Below are 19,998 nucleotides of genomic sequence, written 5' to 3'. Positions count from 1 at the left end.
GGGCATTTTACAGGGAGCGCGCGCTCCTGCCCGGGTGTGCGCAATCCTGTCCTCCGCTGACCCAAAGGAAAGCAAATATTTTGAATAAAACTTTGTCGTGGTTGGAAGGGAAGAGTGGACGGTCACGGGCTGGCCGGGGTCTGGAAGGCCGGACAATTTCGGGTAGATGTTCCAAGGCCCGCGAAGCTCCGTCGAAAAAGCGTTTCCCGGAGGCAGGTGCGCGGGGCCGCCGCCCTCCTGCCTCCCGCAGCACTAGGCGGGACGCACCCCAAACAGTGACTCGTTTGGCCTCGACCTCCAGCGGAACTAGGCGGGCTGCACCCTGGCGCGCTAATCTGGGAGCCCAGGGTGCGCGGCCTCCGCCCGGGGACCCCCAAAGCCGGAGGGACCGCGGCCCGCCCCGCCCGGCCCCGCCCGGCCCCGCCCCGCCGGGCCAAATTCCAGGCGCGGCCCGCCCGGCGTGCGGCGGCCGAGGAACGCGGAAGGGCCGCGGGCACTGCGGCGGGAGGCGGGGGGGGGGCGGCGGGCCGGGGGCTGCGCCGCACGCCGGGGGCGACGCAGCGGCGTGTCCCGCCGCCGCCGCCGGAGCCCGGGCTGTGTTCGTCCGCCCCGGCAGGCCCCGCGGCCCCCGCCCCCGGCCCGCGCCGCTCGGTGCCGAGCGGCAACCCCGCCGGCATCCCCCCGTCCCGAGTTGGATCCAGCCGCGCCTTCCGGTGCGCTTTCCGGCCCACCTCTCCAGGCAGGAAGTGCCGGCCGCCGCCGCCGCCGCCGTCGCGCCGCAGCCCAGCCGTCGCCGCCGCCGTCGTCGTCCTGTGCGGGCAGCCGGGCTCTGGTGTCGCGCGTCGGTGAGTGGCCCTCGCCCCAGCGCACGACCCCCTGGGGCCGCGCCCTTCCGCCCTTCCAGCCCGCCGCCCGCCGCCGGACCCCGCCCCGGGGGGCAGGGGCAGGGGCGCGGGGCGTGGGGGGCCGCGGGACCCGTCAGGGTGGGCGACTGGGGCGGGCGGGGGGGTCCTGGCGGCGCCCGGCCCCGGCCTGCAAGTGCAGAGGCCGGGTAGCGCCGGGGCGGCGGGAGCCGGGCAGGGGAGACGCCCTGCTCGCCGGGCCCCCAGCCGCGGGTACACCGGCCCTGCGTCCTCGGGGTGACTTCACCCGCCTGGTGCCTGCCGGCGCCTTGCCCTCGCGGGCCCAGGGCCCATGAGGGGTGTTGAGCGGTGCTCTGTGCGCCCACTCGGTGCTGGGTGCTTCTGTGCACCCCCCCAGGTGCTGGGTGCCTCTATGTCCTCGCACGGTGCTGGGTGCTTCTGTGTGTGCCCTCCGCAGGGTGCTGGGTGCCTCTGTGCCCCCTCAGGGTGCTGAGTGCTCTGTGCCCCCCAACACGCTGATGGGTGCCTCTGTGCCCCTGGACACAGTGCTGGGTGCTTTAGGTGGGGGTCCGCTGGTGCCTGCGCTTTGCCTTAAATGAAGAGTCCCAGACTGTTAGAGAACCTGTACCCGAGTACGTGGTTGGTACGGGCTAAAACGTACCGATTCCTGTAGGGGTTGTAACTCTACCTGTGTCTTGCATCTTATAAAGATTTAGTTCATTCTTGTTTATTGAAGAAAAGGATGAATAACAAAAGTCAAGAAAGGTCTCCTGGAGAAAGAATCATGACCTCATTGAAGACCTTGGACTCAGCCCTAGGAGGTAGAACTTAAGTATTTCCGGCAGGATCTGTAGTAGGAGGTAATAAGACCAAAAGCTGAAAAGGTGGGAATTGTGTCGTGTGAAAAGGAGACAGTGGGGAGACCAGCCTGCATGGAACAAGAACTAAAATGAAAAATAGTTGGATATAATAAGGTAGGTAGGTAGGTAGATAAGTGAGGTGTTTTCATGGATATCTTGAAAACTTGACTGAGAAATAAAAGATTATGTAAGAGGCTTTAGGCCGTCATTTTGGATTCTTTAGAAAGAGAGTGATAGGAAGAAAGGGGGGTGTTGAGAGGATTAGTTTGGCAGCCTTTTTTTAAGATGGATTTAGAATGCTCTTTTGGTCAGAGAAATTTTAAATTTTAGAATTTAAAAGAACCTTATAGATTATCTTGTGAAATAGATTACCTGTCTTATAGATTATCTTTCATTTTATAATTGAGGAAACTGAAACCCAGGGAAGTGAATTTGCCCAAGGTCACTCGAAGGATTCACATATGCCGTCCATCTTCTCTGAGCATTAGGTGGACCCCACTGGACCTCATAACTAGGGGCACAGCTTTTTGTTTGTTCAGGCTCTGTTGAATGAAACAACTTTTATAATGGTTGGCTTGATATTCATTTATGCTTTAAAAAGACTGAGTTTTGACAGGATGAACTGAAAACTTCTGAAGGACAGCTCTCCAGGCAAGGTTTGTAGGATTAGGAAAGGTAAGAGCCCAAAAATGGGGCTGGTTGCCCCCCTCTTCTAGGATTCGAAGACACCAGGTATCTGGGGATGATTTTTGTTGCCAGAATCTTTGATATCTTCCTTATTCTGCATGTTAGCTGTGTGGTGATGTTGCTTGGTACTCCCAATATCCATGTGTTCGTGATAGAGAATTTCAGCTGTCTATACATAGGATACCAGGGGCCAGTGGTACAAGCTTTGGAGCTAGACTTCCTGAATATAGATCCTGAATTTAAACTACATTTTCTAGCTGTGTGGCTGCAGGCAAATTGTTTGTTCTCTTTGCCCTAATTTTCTCATCTGAAAAATGGGGATAACAGCATCTATATCATAAATTCTGAGGATTAAATATGTTAATATGTAAAATGCTTAGAGCAGCGGCTAGCACATATTTAGCACTCAGTTATTGTCTGTTATTACCATTGTCTTCTTGGTACAGAACGGGTTAACTGATAAGTTTTGTTGAGGATCTCTTGGGGAACGGTCCGGTAGAGTTAGTGCCGAACCATGGGTAGACCATAGAGAAAAGATTTATTTGGGGAGTCAGATCCGGGATCTACCTTATATATGTAATTCTGTTTGCAGTAGGAGGGAAGCATATTATTTGCTTTACTAGTATTTATGGAGCACCTGCTGAATGTAAGGCATTCTACTATACCATACAATCCAAGGTAAAAAGGCTAAATGCCATAAAAATTTATAAGTAAATGGCAGGACAAGAGAACAGTACTGGGCAGTAAAAAAAATAATAATAAATACACCAGTGGTAAATCCAACAAGACATATGAATCTCAGAAATATTATATTGAGTGAAAGAAGTCAGGCTTATAGAATATACACTGTATAATTCCATTTCTAAGGATGTCAAAGACAAAACTATAATTGATTTAATAAATTTCTGATTTATAGAAATCTGAACAATGGTTGTTTATAGGAGAGGGTCATTGACTTGAAAGGAACTTTCTGGAATGTTGTTAACATTTATAATTTGATTGGAATGGTGATTACATGGGTGTTCACATTTATAAAAACTCATTTTTAAGATCTATACATTTCACCATGTATAAATATCACTATAATAAAACAAAATGATATGGGAGTTCAGGAGATGGAGAGTTTACTGCCAGCTGTGATGATCATAAAACACACAATTAAAAACTGACAGCATTATAACGTATATGGTAAATATTAAAAAATGTATGATATGGGGAAAGCTTAGCTGGTACTGATACTAAGAAGAAAGCTGTAAAAATTGTGTTTGGCTCTGTAAAAGAAATAATAGATATAATAATTTATAGATCCGATTACATATTTGCCTAAATATGCAGCATAAAAACAATGATATGTCATTAAGTATATGAAGTTAATTTTGTGGACTATTTTAGCTTGATTATATACTAAAATCTCCTTATGATTGCTGTTTTCAGACTTTTGGCTCATGTATCCAGTCATTTGATCTTCCTAAGTAGCACTAACATTAGTCTTGACTATAATAATGACCATGGGAATCCATGAGAAATTTCCAAAAGTTCTGATAGACTGTAGCGAGTGTGAGAATTGAATCAGAAATGACCTTAGAAATAAATAAATAAATAAATAAATAAATAAATAAATAAATAAATAAATAAATAAGAAATGACCTTAGTTTTTAGCAGAACTGCTCTCTGCTTTTTTGCATTCATTAGGTTAGGCCTCTTCTTGTGCCTTTACTTACAAATTGGACTTGCTAAAGGAGACCCCCTAACCATCCTGCCTCTGGGCCTCTCCACTACCATTCTACTGGAACTTGGCTAAAACTCAGACTCTTTATCATCCCTTGCTCACAAAACCAGCTCCTCTTCCCTCCCCAGTTACATCATTTTTGAGAAGTAACTTTATGCTCCTGGTTTTTCTTTTTCTTTTTTTTTAAGATTTTATTTATTCATGACAGACACAGGGAGAGAGAGAGGCAGAGACACAGGCAGAGGGAGAATCAGGCCCCATGCAGGGAGCCCGATGCAGGACTTGATCCCAGGACTCCAGGATCACACCCTGGGTTGAAGGCAGGAGTTAAACCGCTGAGCCACCCAGGGATCCCCGCTCTTGTTTTTCCTTTCCTTTCCTTTCCTTTCCTTTCCTTTCCTTTCCTTTCCTTTCCTTTCCTTTCCTTTCCTTTCCTTTCCTTTCTCTTTTCCTCTTTTCCTCTTTTCCTCTTTTCCTCTTTTCCTCTTTTCCTCTTTTCCTCTTTTCCTCTCCTCTTTTCCTCTTTTTCTTTTTCTTTTTCTTTTTCTTTTTCTTTTTCTTTTTCTTTCTTTTTCTTTTTCTTTCGGTTTTTCTACCAGTACTGAAGAAAAGCACAATACTTCAAGAATAGAGCTTTGAGAAAAAAACCCTAATTAGGAAGCAAGAAGAACTAGCAAATCAGCATAGGAATCAGAAGAACAGGGTAGTGTTGATGGGAATGTTGAGGTAGCGGTGACCCTGTTGCAGGTAAAAGAGATAGCCACAGGAGTGCCTGACTGGCCCAGTCAGAGCATGTGACTCTTGATCTCAGGAGATGTGAGTTTGAGCACCATGTTGCGGGTAGAGATTACTTAAATACCCTTTTAAAAAGTAATTAAATGGTTTTAATAACTGTGAATAACTGTGCGTTAACACTTAAAAATCTAGATGAAATGGTTAAATTACTAGAAAAAAACTTTTTAAATGGCAAAAATTAGGGGTTCCTGGTTTGGCTCAGTTGGTAGAGCATGCAACTCTTGATCTCAGGATTGTAGGTTTGAGCCCTACACGGGGTGTAGAAGATTACTTTAAAAATTAAAATAATAGGGATCCCTAGGTGGCGCAGCGGTTTGGCGCCTGCCTTTGGCCCAGGGCGCGATCCTGGAGACCCGGGATCGAATCCCACGTCGGGCTCCCGGAGCATGGAGCCTGCTTCTCCCTCTGCCTGTGTCTCTGCCCTCTCTCTCTCTCTCTCTCTCTCTCTCTCTCTTTCTCTCTGTGTGACTGTCATAAATAAATAAAAATTTTTTTAAAAAAATTAAAATAATAAAATCCTTTTTAAAAGGAAGAAAGAGGAACCCACAGAACTTGGAGAAATTGAACGGAAGGAATTAAAATTTTCTAACCTGGAATCAAAAATTTCCTGTCTAATACAAACTTGACTGTGGCCATAATTCTGAAATAAAGGCACTGCCCTATTTTAATATTAAATAGGCCAAGGAAACAGTGGCTTTACTAGTTTTCTAGTACTATATAACCAATTACCCCAAACTTAGCACCTTAAAAAAACAACAGTTTCTGAGGGTTAGGAATTGCAAGGCAGTTTAGTCAGTGGTTCTGAGTCTCATGAGGTTGCGTCCAGGTGTCAGCTAGGTTTGCAGTCATTTGAAGGAAGATCCACCTCCAAGTTGGCTGACTCCTATGGCTGGCAAGGCTCTAGGCAGCTTGATGTTGGCTCTAGGCAGGAGGCCTCAGTTTATTGCCACATGGACCTTTCCATAGGGCTGTGGAGGGCCCTCGTGACCTGGTGCTGGCTTCCTCCAGATTGAGTGGTCTGAGGGAGAGCAAGGCAGAAGCTGCAATGTCTTTTACAAGGTCACACACTATCATTTTTGCAATATCCTATTGGTTATGAAGAGTAGCAGAATATGACACTCCAAAATACACTACTTTGGCATAAGGATTATTTTAAGCTGAAGGCAGTTGAAGCTGACACAAGAAAAGCACTCTGTCCTCCTCCTATTTGCACAAAAGCAGGACATAAATTTCTAAAGGTGTCCTTCCTCCCCTCCCTACCAGGAAGAACAAAGATTACTCTCTGGAGACAACTTTGCGACTCTTATCAGTGGTGAAAGCCCTAACTTCAGTCTACATGACAAGCCTTACCCTGTTTACTGTGTAACCTGCGGAACTAGCCTCTTCCCCTCACACATACCTTCCATTTGTCTTTACCTGGAGATGATATTTAAGCTGAGTTCTAAGTTACTTTTCTGAGTTGGCTGTTCCTGGATATTTCCCATGTATACATGTTAATAAACTTCTGTTTTTCTTTTGTGAATCTATAATTATATCAGCCAAGAACTCAGAAAGGTAGAAGGAAAATTATTTTACCTTTCTCCGCAGGTCAACCCTTTTCACTGTTGAAGGGGATTGCACAAGGGCATGGGAAATGTTGAGAGCCATCCTGGAGTTCGGCTACCACTGTAGCCAAGGAACAAGTTCAGATGCTCTCAGAGGCCAGGCAGTCACATAAACAAATTCCAACTGTGACAGGAAGCTGTAGGGAGCAATGGGAATTGCACACTGAATACTCATTATCGACAGGAACTTGGGAGTGCTGGTCAAGTGTTTCCTTATCATAACGGTTTTTCAAGATGTCTGAAATTTGTTCTTATTAAAGTAACTTCAGTTTTTTAAAATGTTGGCAAACTAATTCTGTTACTTTAAAAGGCTTTTTAAAAGGTCATCCTTGGGAGAATTAAATGAACCGGCAGACTGCATATAGTTTGGTAGTCGCCAGTTTGTGACTTCTGATCTACTTCTTTTATAGATGAGAAAAATGAGGCCCAGGAAAGCTAAAATGACCAAAGGTCATGTAACTTGTGAATGACAGAACTGGAGCTAGTATCCAGATCTCTAGATTAAAACATAATAATGGTCTCCACTGAAACATAATAACCAAATTTTAAAAACTGAAGGGAGCTCAGTGAATAAATAGTGCTTTCTAAATTGTTAACTCATTTGTTCTCAATCCTCATGCATGGAATCACCTGTGGCACTTTTTAAAACAGAAATTCCTGAGCCCTACCCATTATTCAGTTTCAGTTAGACCAGACTAGGACTTAGGCATCAGTTTTTTGTTTTGTTTTGTTTTTTTTAACTTCCAAGGTGATTCTAATGTGCAGCCAAGATTGAAACCAGAAGGTTAACTGCTGTGAGAGACATGTTTACTTGCCGCATGGTGACAGCAACTGACTGACTTAAGATACTTAAAGGAAGAAACCTCAAAGGAATGTTGGAGTCCTAGGGAGCTGACAGACTGTGCCCCATAAAAGCCAATAAAGTCATATAGGCTGGATGGAGTTCACAAGCAGTTTCTGCTTATTAGTGATTATTGTGCCCTTGTTTTGATTTACACATCAGTATTACAGGTATTCTGTAGACATGTGGATTTATTATCTAAATATGTTGACACCACAACCACATAGACCAGTATTCCCATACCTCTGTCCTTATAGCTCTGTATAACAGTACATACAACCTTTAGTTCAGTCTATATGAAAAATTTACAAAAATAATGAAATAAAAACTTTGAAGAGAAAATGAGAAGCTTTTACTGCTGTTCAGTGTTCTTCATTACATTAAATACTGTTATATGAATTTTCTTAATTACAGTTTAAGAGTGGGGCTTGATGGTTGTTTTCGCTTTAACATGTATATGTTAAAACGTTAATTTGGCAATGTTAGATAAAGGTTTCAAGCCTTTATGATGTCAAGCCAAGGCCATGACTGGTAGGAAATACTGTCACCTAATTAAAGAAACCTACATTATACAGTCCATTCCACTATGCAATTCTATTCATTGCACTGGAAACATTGGTTTCCCCAGTATAGTCTAAATTTATTTGAAAACTCAAGATTATGGGAGACAAACCAAGAGAAACTCAACCATTGGAAACAAACTGAAGGTTGTTGGAGGGGAGAGAGGTGGAGGATGGAGTAACCGGGTGATGGGCAATAAGGAGGGCACATGATTTAATGAGCACTGGGGTTAACATGCAACAGATGAATCACTGAACTCTACCTCTGAAACTAATAATATATGTTAATTAATTGAATGTAAATAAATTAAAAAAAAAGAAAACTTGAGGATTTGAATTCAGAGGAAAGTTGCTACTCAGAAATCAGTATTGGGGGTGGGAGGTGCCTGGGTTGCTCATTCAGTTAAGCATTTATCTCTTGATTTTGTCTCAGGTCATGATCTCAGGGTTGTGGGATCGAACCCTATGTGGGGCTCCCTGCTAAACGAGGGGAATATGTTTGAGGTTCTCTCTCCCTCTATCGCTCCCCCTCTCTCCACTCTCTTGCACACATGTGTGTGCTGTCTCTCAAATAAAATTTTAAGGAAAAAAAAAGAGTCAGTGTTGGATACTTGGTAGTATTGAAAGTTTTTAAAAAAAACTTTTGTGGTAAAATAACTAGAAGAACATTTAATACAAAATAAAAAATATAAAAGTAGAAATAACCTTTAATAAATGGGATTGAACCCCAGCTCTACTCTTAGGTGACCTTGGGAAGGTTATTTAATAGCTTCGATCTTCAGTTTCTTCATTTATAAAGCAGGTATGTTAAGTTTAATGCACATAATGTGCCTAGCACGAGTCACTCAGTAAATGGTAGTGGAGCCATAAATTGAATAAACCTTTAATTTTCTCTCTGGCGTCAACACATTTTGGGATGGAAAAATAGCAAGAACAGAAGTATGTAAGATAAACTGCATGGTGCCATGGACACATACAAGCAGTTTGGTGTTGCTAAAGGAAGAGTACAAAGCAAAGAATGGCTAGAGATGGGATCCCTGGGTGGCGCAGCGGTTTGGCGCCTGCCTTTGGCCCAGGGCGCGATCCTGGAGACCTGGGATCGAATCCCACATCGGGCTCCTGGTGCATGGAACCTGCTTCTCCCTCTGCCTGTGTCTCTACCCCTCTCTCTCTCTCTCTCTCTCTCTCTCTCTCTCCTCTCTCTGTGTGTGACTATCATAAATAAATAAAAATTTAAAAAATATTTAAAAAAAAAAGAATGGCTAGAGATAAGGCTGGAAAGATCATTGTAAAGTATGGAAAGGAGGACTCTGTATACCATGCTTAAGAACTTTTTTTTTTTTTTTTTAGGATTTTATTATTTATTCATGAGAGACACAGAAAGAGAGACAGAGACACAGGCAGACGGAGGAGAAGCAGGCTCCATGCAAGGAGCCCGATGTGGGACTCCATCCTGGGAATCTGAGATCACTCCCTGAGCCAAAGACACGCTCAACTGCTGAGCCCCCCAAGTGTACCACATGCTTAAGACCTTGTACTCTCTGTCCTATAGGAAGTGGGGAGCCAAAGATTTTTAAGGGAAAGATAAGGTCATATTCATGTGTTAGACACCACTGGCTGGAACATACAGTTTAGAGGGATGGAGAAGCAACAAGATAGGTTAGTTGGCCATAGAAATATTCTATGCAGAAATAATGAAGGCCTACGTAAGGATGGTGGGAGAAGAATGAGGAAGATGAGCAAATCTGAGAAATATTTAAGAGGCAGAGCTTGATTCATCCGGAAGAGGGATGAGTTGGGGATGACTCGTAGGTTTCTTGCTTAGTGAATAGGTAAATGATAGTATCATTAATGGAAGACAGAAAACTAAGAAAATTTAGAAATGGGAATGAATTCGGTTTTTGGTACACTGATTATGAGTGTCTGTGGAGTGTCCAAATGGGTGCCTTTCACAAGCAAGTGGATGTTAGAATCAGGAGCCCAATGGAAAGTTCAGACCTAGGATACAGACTTGGGAGTCATCAGTGTTGTCACACCAGTGAGAGTTGATGAGATCATCCATGGAAAGCAGAATGGGAAGAATTTTAATAAGCCATGGACCGCTAGAATATTGGGAAACATGAATATTTAGGTGAGTGGAGAAGATAAAAGCCTAACAAAATGGAGGAGGACCAATCATAAAAATAGAACTGAGATAAGAGTAAATTGGTATTACCAAGTCAAATGAAGCATTTTACATAAACCAACCTTCCAATATCACTTTTAGGAGTCTCCGTTGTTAGAGTGGAAGGTCTTCCAAGGTTGGGAACCTTGTACTGTGTTCCCATTTTGGACAGTTCATTTCTACTATTACTGTTCACCAAGGCCAAGAGTTGTTGAGGCTCCAAAGAAAAGAGGAATAAAATGATGTCAAATACAACAGAGTGATCCAAGGAGTTCGACTGGATTTGGCAGTTTGAAAGCAGTTGCAGTAGAGGGATAAAAGCCAGATTGTGGTGGGTTGAAAGTGAGTAGGAAGTGAGAAAGAAGAGGAAGCCAAGATATTTATCTCAGAAAGAAAGGAAAAAGAGAATGGTAGTTTCTTTGGGGGGTAGAGTTCTTTTCAGAACAACTTTGCCTCACTTTTCAGCTGATAATTTATCAGCCGATATATTATGTGTGTATGTGTATAGTGTTTAGTACCATATGCATATATAAATGTGTACAGTTTTAAAATAAAGCACAGGGGAAAAAAACATTTAAAAAAAGAATTTTTTAAAAAAATTTATTTGAGGGATGCCTGGGTGGCTAAGCAGTTGAGCGCCTGCCTTCGGCTCAGGGCAAGATCCTGGAGTCCGGGGATCCAGTCCACATTGGGCTCCCTGTGAGGAGCCTGCTTCTACCTCTGCCTGTGTCTCTACTTCTCTCTCTGTCTCTCTCATGAATAAATAAATAAAATATTTTTAAAAAATTTATTTGAGAGAGAAAGCATGAGCAGAGGGGGAGAAGCAGACTCCTCACTGAGCAGGGAGCCCGATGCAAGGTTCAATCCCAGGACCTCAAGATCATGACTTGAGCCGAAGGCAGACACTTAACCAACTAAGCCATGCAGGTGCTGGGAAAAAAAAACTTTTTTAGAAGAAATTATGGTGTTATTACATTGAGCTTATTACTGCTCTGTGCCCTATTTTGATTAGGGCCATTTAGTGAATTGCTCATCTTTCACCTTCCTTCCGTGATGCCTTACTCGCGGGGGTCAGACTTGCCTTACCATCTAATGGAATTTCTAGCCTTATTGGTTACCTCCCTCATTCTTTCTCACAGGTGTTGCCGTAATAAAAACCTTTGCATGTTTAATCCCATCTTGGCATCAGCTTCTTGGAGAATTGCAGAAATGTTTAAGTATAATATACTTTTGGGTTAGATGTGGGGTTAGCATGACACAATAATTATTTTTTAAGAATAAAAATTTGGGGATCCCTGGGTGGTGCAGCAGTTTAGCGCCTGCCTTTGGCCCAGGGCGCGATCCTGGAGACCCGGGATCGAATCCCACGTCGGGCTCCCGGTGCATGGAGCCTGCTTCTCCCTCTGCCTATGTCTCTGCCTCTCTCTCTCTCTCTGTGACTATCATAAATAAATAAAAATTTAAAAAAAATTAAAAAAAAAAAAGAATAAAAATTTACTGGGCAGCCCCGGTGGCACAGCGATTTGGCGCCACCTGCAGCCTTGGGTGTGATCCTGGAGACCCTGGATCGAGTCCCACATCGGGCTCCCAGCATGGAGCCTGCTTCTCCCTCTGCCTGTGTCTCTGCCTCTCTCTCTCTCTCTCTCTCTCCTCTCTGTCTGTCTATGAATAAATAAATAAAATCTTTAAAAAAAATAAAAATTTACTCTGGGAAATTTTTCTAAATGACTCTATTGCACAATTCACAGATATTGAGAGAACTAATTCTTATCTTCAGATTTACTATCTTTTGTACGTATTCTATCTTGAAGAAGTAGAATCATAGAATTTTTAGCATGAAAAAATTTTAGTCCCAACTGTTTTTGGAATAGGAACAATTAAAGCTTAGACAAGTGCCTTGCTGGTGGGCCACATTCTGTCTCTGATTTAACCTTCAATATAACTAAACTCAAATAAGCTAAGTTACAGGACAGAAGGGAAAATTAACATTTATGTGGGATAGAGAAGGAGTTGGAATGTTTGAGTACGAACTCAAAGGCTGGTGTACTTCAAACCTGTACCACTAAGCCAAGCTTCAGTAGACCCAGTGGGATATTTTTTTGGATTGAAGAAAGAAATAAACAATGTAGATTAAAAGTCCAAGACCAGGGGTGCCTGGCTAGCTCAGTCGATCAAGTATGCAACTCTTGATCTCAGGGTTGTGAGTTTGAGCTCCAAGGAGGGTGTAGAGTTTACTGTAAAATAAAGTTCGAGACTAAAAGTCCTAGAAACTCGGTACAGAGTTGCTTTGGTCAGCCACTGCCCCAGCTAATCTGCTTTCATACTATGAGGCTGCACAGTTAGAAAACAGTCCCCAAGATTGCCCTCATTTCTGATACTAATCGTAAATTTGGGTCCCCAAGACAACCCTCAGGTTTGGTAATTTTGCTAGAATTCTCAGAATCCTTGAAAGCTGTTATACCCTTGGTTATGGTTTGTTGCAATACAAGGATTCAGATTAAAATCAGCCAAAGGAAGAGATATACAGTACAGAGTCCAGGAGGGTTCCAAATCAGAGCTGTCAGTTGTCCTCCCATGGACAGGGTTGACTCCTCCTGGCAAAGAGGTGTGACAATATGCATGGAGTATTGCCAACTAGGAAAGCTCACTTGTTCCTTGATATCCATAGTTTTTATTGGCGCTCCATCATGTAGATACTGTCAGGTGCTCTGTGGCTGACCTCAGTCTCCAGCCCCTTGAGAGGTCAAACTGATAACACATGACCCATTACCTCTACAATAACACTGTTAGATTGTCTGATGTGACTCAAGACTCCAGATATCAGGCAGGATATTCCACAGGCTTAGAGATTACCCCCCAGAAGCACAGGGACAAAGGCCAAGCCTCTCTTTGGGCAATATTGTTTATTTCATAGGGCTATTGATTGTATACTTTAACCTAGATAATACCTATCTCATAGGGCAATTGTGAAGATAGAATAAGACATTGGATGGAAAAATTGCTCTGGTTTCTGGATTTTCTAAGGTTATATGTATGATAGAGCTGAGATTGGAACTCAGGACTTTCTAATTCCACAGCTGATAGTATTTTTGTGTTGTGTTTGATTATTTAAAACTGCAAATAAAAAATGGAATGAAATATGTTCATTCTATGAGACACTTTTTTTTTTTAAGTAGGCTCTATGCCCAGTGTGGAGCCCAACGTGGGGCTTGAATTCAACCTGAGATCAAGATCTGAGCTGAGATCAAGAGTAGGACACATAACTGACTGAGACACCCAGGCACCCCCTATTTGACATCTGAATTATTGGTGGCTTTCAGTAGAGTATTAGAGGCTGTCACCAAAGACATACTATAGAGAATTGAGAAGTGATTGGAAAGAAGAGAAAATGGTGACAGTTGAGTATCAGATTGCTAGTCTAAAAGTTTTGTCAAAGGAAAGGGGAAATGAGGATGAAACTACAAAGGATGCAAGATTAAAGAGTAGGTTTGGAAAAAAAAAAAAAAAGAATAGGTTTGGGGTTCCTGGCTGGCTCCGTTGGTAGAGCATGTGACTCTTGATCTCAGGGTCCTGAGTTCAAGCCCCATGTGAGTTCGAGCCCCATGTTGGGCATAAAGATCCTTTTAAAAAAATGGTTTCAATAATTTTGTTAAGATGAGAGCCTTTTGAATATGTAAACATGTATTATACAGTGACTATACTAGTCTCAGCGAATGGTCCCTCACTTAAGTCTCACTTACATTGAAGTAGAGACTGTTTTGCTGTAAAACAAGATTGCATGAGCTTTTCTGGTTTTCACATTGTATTTTGGAAATCTAAGGCTCGGAGAGGTTATGTAATATTGGTAATAAAGTGGAGTAAAAAGAATGCCTATTGCATTGGACTGTTAGGATCTATTGGGATGATGCCTGTAAAAAAGTATGGTGAAGTGTCAACTTTGGAGCTTTTCTCTTGAGGGAAACCCCAAACCCTCATAATAGTGCTTGGCACATAGTCAGCTACTCAGTAAGTGCTAGCTATTGATATAGATTTTTCAATTAACTTCTACTTAATAAAAATGGGTTTCATGAAATTTGGAGGCAAGCTATATAATAATTTCTATTCTGTTTCTTAAAATTTTCAAAACTACTTTTTTCCTAGCCATTTAATTATAACACTGGAAATAAAGTTTAAATGTATATTTATTCCTATACAATTGAAGTAATAATTCTACATTAAGATATTTTTACTCACTAACTTTAGGTGTTACAGGTTCTTTTTGTTTGTTTTATGCATTCTTTCTTCGTGTTTTTTCTTTTTAACTCTAGAATTAAACAGCCACCATGTCGAGCAAAAAGGCAAAGACCAAGACCACCAAGAAGCGCCCCCAGCGCGCAACATCCAATGTATTTGCTATGTTTGACCAGTCACAGATTCAGGAGTTCAAAGAGGCCTTCAACATGATTGATCAGAACAGAGATGGTTTCATTGACAAGGAAGATTTGCATGATATGCTTGCTTCTCTAGGTAGGCTTTTATATTCTTAATATGCCCACTTCCCAAAAATAATAATTCAGTGTTGTATGAATTATTTTTTGTGATGTGTAGTATTTCCTTTTCTCAAAGGCCTTTTGAGAGCTGTCTGGGTGAGAAGGGCTGTATTGGGGTTGGCCAGTCATAAGAGGATTTTATTTATAATTTTTTTATAATTAAGGTAAAAGAAAATATAAAGATACAAGATTTAAAGCAAACAAACTATGCTTTGTCATTTTGGTATACGGGTGTTAATTTATTATTCCTTTTAGGATTTTGTTGTTTATTGTGATCTTAAAAGGATGAGAGGGAATGTCTTCCATGTTCCATCCCAAGTCAGCAGTGACTTACAGTTGGGAATGGCAAGCCTAGGAGTTCTCTGTAGATTGGGCAGAGAAGGTGTGCAGGTCAGGGAGGGCCTAAAGTTAGGCTCTATACTCTGGAGTTTTCTTGTGCTTGACATTAGGCAGAAAGGACAGTTCAAGGGCCAGAGAGCAAAGAGAGAGGTTGTTATTCTTTTCCTCTTAGTAACCAGGACACAAATTTGTTCCTATATTTGCTTTTTTTCTAATATAATATTTTGAAATTTTTTAAGCCTGCAAAAAGTTGAAAGAACTGCATGATTAAAAAAAAAAAAGAACTGTATGATAAACATGCATACATCTGTTACCTAGATGACCTAGATGTACCAGTTAACATTTTGCAACATTTTCTTTATTCAGAGTGAGATTAAAATCAGGATACCGAGCTAAGTTATTGACTTGGAAGTAGGTTGGATCCCAGTGTTTTTCATACTCAGAATAGCTAAGTGTACTCTTTTGAGCGGGTCACTACTGAAAAAGGCCTGGAGGAAAACTGAAGGATTTAGTTATATTACAAAGATTGAACATTCAAGCCTGTGCCTTGCTCATAATAGATGCGTAATTAATTTTTGTTAGGTAAATGAGGGATAGTAGAGTAAGAGGCTGACTTTGGGTCCTTCCATTTTGGGGATCCTCACAAATGCCTAGATTAAGAGGAACCCTTTGTTATTCCAGAAATGAGCTCTCAATTCTAAACCAACCTAATAGTTTTAGCTTAAATGACCAACTTATTAAATAAATTTTTGAAGCATACCAATTCATGGGCAACTTTGCCACAATGGAAAATACAGATATTTCAATTTTTTAAACAACTGGCATTGAAATGCCTTAATGGACCTTTAACATTAACATTCAAGTTGCAAAAATGTGTCATTGCCTGGTTCATGGTTTCAGGTGCTTGTTTTTGTTTTTTTGTTTTTTTTTTAATAAGATTTTATTTATTTATTTATTTGAGAAAAAGTGAGAGAGAAAGAACATGAGCTGGGGGGGGGGGTGCAGAAGGAGAGGGAGAAACAGGCCCTCTCCCTGAATAGTACTTGATCTCAGGACCCTGAGATCATGATCTGAGCCAAAAGCAGATGCTTAATCAACTCAGCCACCCAGGTGCCCCTCAGGTGCTTGTTTTTAATGAAAAATAGTGAAGGAAAAATTGTAGAAAGTACCAATGAATGAAAAACATTTAACCTAAGCCACAATATATTTTTATAATGATATATCAAAGATTTTTTACATTGTCAAAAATTGTCTTTTAAGAATGTTCTTAATGCAAAAAATAAAAATAAAAAGAATGTTCTTAATGCAACTGAATTGAAAAAATGGTTCCATGTGGTGATGATATAACTTAAAAATATGCTGGGGAGCATAACAGTAACCAAATAATTATGTATTGAAATTAGTTCTTTGTCCTTAAATGTTAAAATGTGAAATCTTGTAGGGAAGAATCCAACCGATGCATACCTTGAGGCCATGATGAATGAGGCTCCAGGGCCCATTAATTTCACCATGTTCCTCACGATGTTTGGTGAGAAGTTAAACGGCACAGATCCGGAAGATGTCATCAGAAATGCTTTTGCTTGCTTTGATGAAGAAGCAACTGGTGAGTACTCTTTGTTTGTTCACGCCCACCCTCATTCCAGACTATATGAAACACTTTTTAGGAAATGATAAAAGGTGAGTAACATGGAACTTGTTTTAAAAAATGAATATCATTTATAATAGGATTATATGACCAAGAATGGGGAGTCCACAGGTATGTGGGTCAAAAAGCTACCCAGTCTGTGGTATTAATTTTTGAATTTGGTTCGGAGCTTCCTGAAAGCCAAATAGAGAATTGTCTGTGAAATAGAATTTCTTAAACAATGAAAACTACTTCTTCAGGAGACTATAAATCTCACCAAAAAGTAAAATTAACTAACTTGAACAGTTAAAAAAATCTTTTCTCTCATTTTGAAGAGTATAAAGCCTAGCTGTTCACATCTCTTACTTCTTTCATTTCCCCTTTCCTTCTCCGTTAACCCTCTCCTCAGCCACCTGCACACTTACTCAGATAAACTCCCTCCTTCCTGCTTCCCGTCTCCACCTGTTACAACCTCACTGTCCCTCCTGCACTTTTGGTCTGTTTTTCTGGGCAGCTGCCTTTTTGTTTTTCTTTACATCTCTGAAATACAGAGGGCTTTTTTTTTTCCTCTAGAAAACACTTTCTTCAAATTAATTTCATAAGCATTATAATCTAATAACTGGTCTTTTAAATGAAAGAACTCTAAGGGCGCCTGGGTGGCTCAGTTGGTTAAGCGTCCAACTCTTGGTTTCAGCTCAGGTCACTATCTCAGGGTCATGAGATGGAGCCCACTTGGTGCAGAGTCTACTTGAGATTGATTCTCTCTACCTCTGCCCCTCCTCTACTCACAGAATCTCCCTCCAAAGTAAATAAAATCTTTTTTAAAAACTCTCTAAAATGAAAGAACTCTAAAATAGGCAAACAATGATATAGTTACACATTGCCTTAATTCACTAATTTATTCTGTTCACATAAATGTGCATATTCTGAAATATTTTCTAACACTGACCTAGTTTAGAAATGAATCATTAGGGACGCCTGGGTGGCTCAGCAATTGAGTATCTGCCTTTAGCTCCCGGTGTGATCCCAGATCCAGGGATTGAGTCCCACATCAGGCTCACTGTGAGGAGCCTGCTTCTCTCTCTCTCTCTCTCATGAATTAATAAAATCTTAAAAAAAAAGAAAGAAAGAAATCATTAAAGTGCCAGGAAGTATTCATGACTCTTCTCTCTCTACTGCCTTCCAGGCACCATCCAGGAAGATTACCTGAGAGAGCTGCTGACAACCATGGGAGACCGGTTTACAGATGAGGAGGTGGATGAGCTGTACAGGGAAGCACCTATCGATAAGAAGGGGAATTTCAATTACATTGAGTTCACGCGCATCCTTAAACATGGAGCAAAAGACAAAGATGATTGAAAGAACTTTAGCTAAAACTTCCAGTTGCTTTGTCTTTGTTTTAATTCTCAGACACTTTCCCCCACCCTCATAGACCTGTTGCATGCAACTTAGTTTCACAGCTTGGCCTCTTTTTTTGATCTATTTATTCTAGATCTTTCTGCCACTTAGCACTTGTATAATCAGACTGCAAATGGGGTTGAGGTTGTAAATTGTGCTGAAAAAGAGATTGAGAATAAAAATCAACAAATGTGAAAGCCCAGGAAAATATATCTGGTATTTCTGGTTTTGCTGGATTTTTACATTTTTATAATAATAAAAACACTATTTTGAAATAAAGATTATGCTGAGTCAAATGGAATATAATGGAAAGTTAAAGAAGTGGTAGTTGGGGGTAGTGTTTTTTTGTTTGTTTGTTTTTTTCAGATTTCCAGCTTCACATAATTCAAATTTCATGGTAAAGCTGATTTTTCACTGATGTGGGACCATGTTCTTCAGAACTTCTAAGTACAAAATAACATTATTATGCAGTCAGAACTACTTATTGCCTTTAGGTTTTTTTCATGCTTTTCATAAGTCAGATGTTTAAACTTTTGGATGATAAATATAAGATATTTCTGAGAAAACATTTAACATTTTATGGATCTTAGAGCCTAAGAAGATGAGGCAAAATTCTGAAGAATAGTTTTACTAACATTTATTATGTGTAAAGCACTGCACATAGGTGATTTTTTTCACTGAATCTTCCAACAACCTTGTGAGATACATTTTTATTAGCTCTGTGTTTCAAGTGGGGGAACTGAGCTCTGCAGAGTGGAGTGATTGATCAGTCACTAGAGTAAGTCAGAGGTGGGATTCCAACATGGGGCACCTCACTCCAGAGCTTATATTCCTGGAAACCCCATGCTCTCTCTGAAAAGCCCCAAATGCCTAAAAGGTCAAGACATTTCTGTTACATTCTAACAGTTTTATAGTCATTGAAATTTAATAATTTGTGGAAATTGATTATTTGAAGAGAATTTCAGAAAAACTCTCCCGTTAAAAAAATAGAAGACAAAGGATTTTAAGCAATCATGTTTGAAGATAGTTCATGTAGACTATAGGCAAGGCCTGAAAAACACAAGGCTGCCACAGAGCTCATTTAAAATCCTCAAGGCCAAGCAATATGAGAAATAGGAGAGAAAAACCTAAAAAAGGAAAAAAAAATCTTAAATTTTCCCAGTCTTGTTCAGCATCTATTTCCTCTCTTAAGCTATTGATGTTTTATCTGCTTAAAATCAACCCATTTCCATATGATTTAATGTTGGAGCCTTAGAGCATGGTGTGGTAGGCATATCCTGGTCATTTATTGCCACTTAATTTTTCTGGGCTTCCATTTCATCATCTTTAAAATGAGAGAGCAGTTCCACTGTCAAGGTCTAGTATGTGTTCCAAACTTATGAGAAATTTCAGCTTTATTATCTAATCCTCACAGCACTCGCGGGGTAGGTAAGACAGTGTCATTCCTGCCTTTTTAATGAGAGCTGAAGTTTAGAAAACCTGAAGCACCTGTCCGAGCTTAAAGTCACCATGCAGTGTCAAACCAGGTGGAGAATCACTATATGTTTGAGAGAAGGTGATACCTCCTGCGATAATCTTGATTGTCATTAAACCATATTTATCAGTCACTTGTTATGTGCCAGGCACTGTTGCAAGTGTTGGGGGTAACTGAGAGGCAGGACAGACAAAAATGCTGCCCTCCTGGAGCTCACATTCTCTGGTGAGAGGCAGGATCCATAAGCCATATCCTATAACTACTATGGGATGAAGAACAGAGCAAGTGCGGCAGAGGACCTTTGAGACGTGACATTAAGCAGAGATCTGTGTGACAAGAAGAGGTCCCTGGATTCTCACTTAAAAGGCTCCTTTCAGGGCTGTGGTGAGAGCACTGGGAGAGCATAGGAGAAGGACATAAGGATGGTATTTGTTGCTTAAAGTGTGGTGGAATCATAGGGCTTTGGGAAGGAAGAAAGGAGAGTTAGGTTTTTGGAAACTTAACCTTGCCATTGTGTACAGAAAGGAGAGG

The 19,998-nt window shown here is 41.2% G+C and overlaps 1 protein-coding gene across 3 annotated transcripts; it reads left to right on the top strand.

The window, feature by feature from the left end:
* Nucleotides 1-18,272, top strand: LOC140635003 (myosin regulatory light chain 12B). 3 transcript variants are annotated; one of them, XM_072828930.1, is made up of 4 exons: nt 1-162; nt 14,411-14,609; nt 16,413-16,574; nt 17,782-18,272. In XM_072828930.1, the coding sequence occupies exons 2-4, from the start codon at nt 14,426-14,428 to the stop codon at nt 17,952-17,954; spliced, it is 519 nt and encodes a 172-aa protein (XP_072685031.1). In that variant the 5' UTR covers nt 1-162; nt 14,411-14,425; the 3' UTR covers nt 17,955-18,272. The 3 variants fall into 3 exon arrangements, with proteins under 3 accessions (XP_072685031.1, XP_072685030.1, XP_072685032.1); XM_072828929.1 differs by lacking the exon at nt 1-162 and adding an exon at nt 706-845; XM_072828931.1 differs by lacking the exon at nt 1-162 and adding an exon at nt 1,748-1,837.
* The last annotated feature ends 1,726 nt before the right edge of the window (nt 18,273-19,998 follow it).

This window comes from Canis lupus, chromosome 6 (genome assembly GCF_048164855.1).
Source record: "Canis lupus baileyi chromosome 6, mCanLup2.hap1, whole genome shotgun sequence".
NCBI lineage: Eukaryota > Metazoa > Chordata > Mammalia > Carnivora > Canidae > Canis > Canis lupus.
The sequence above is the reverse complement of the archived record's forward strand: the minus strand, read 5'-3'. Positions and strand labels throughout refer to the sequence as shown.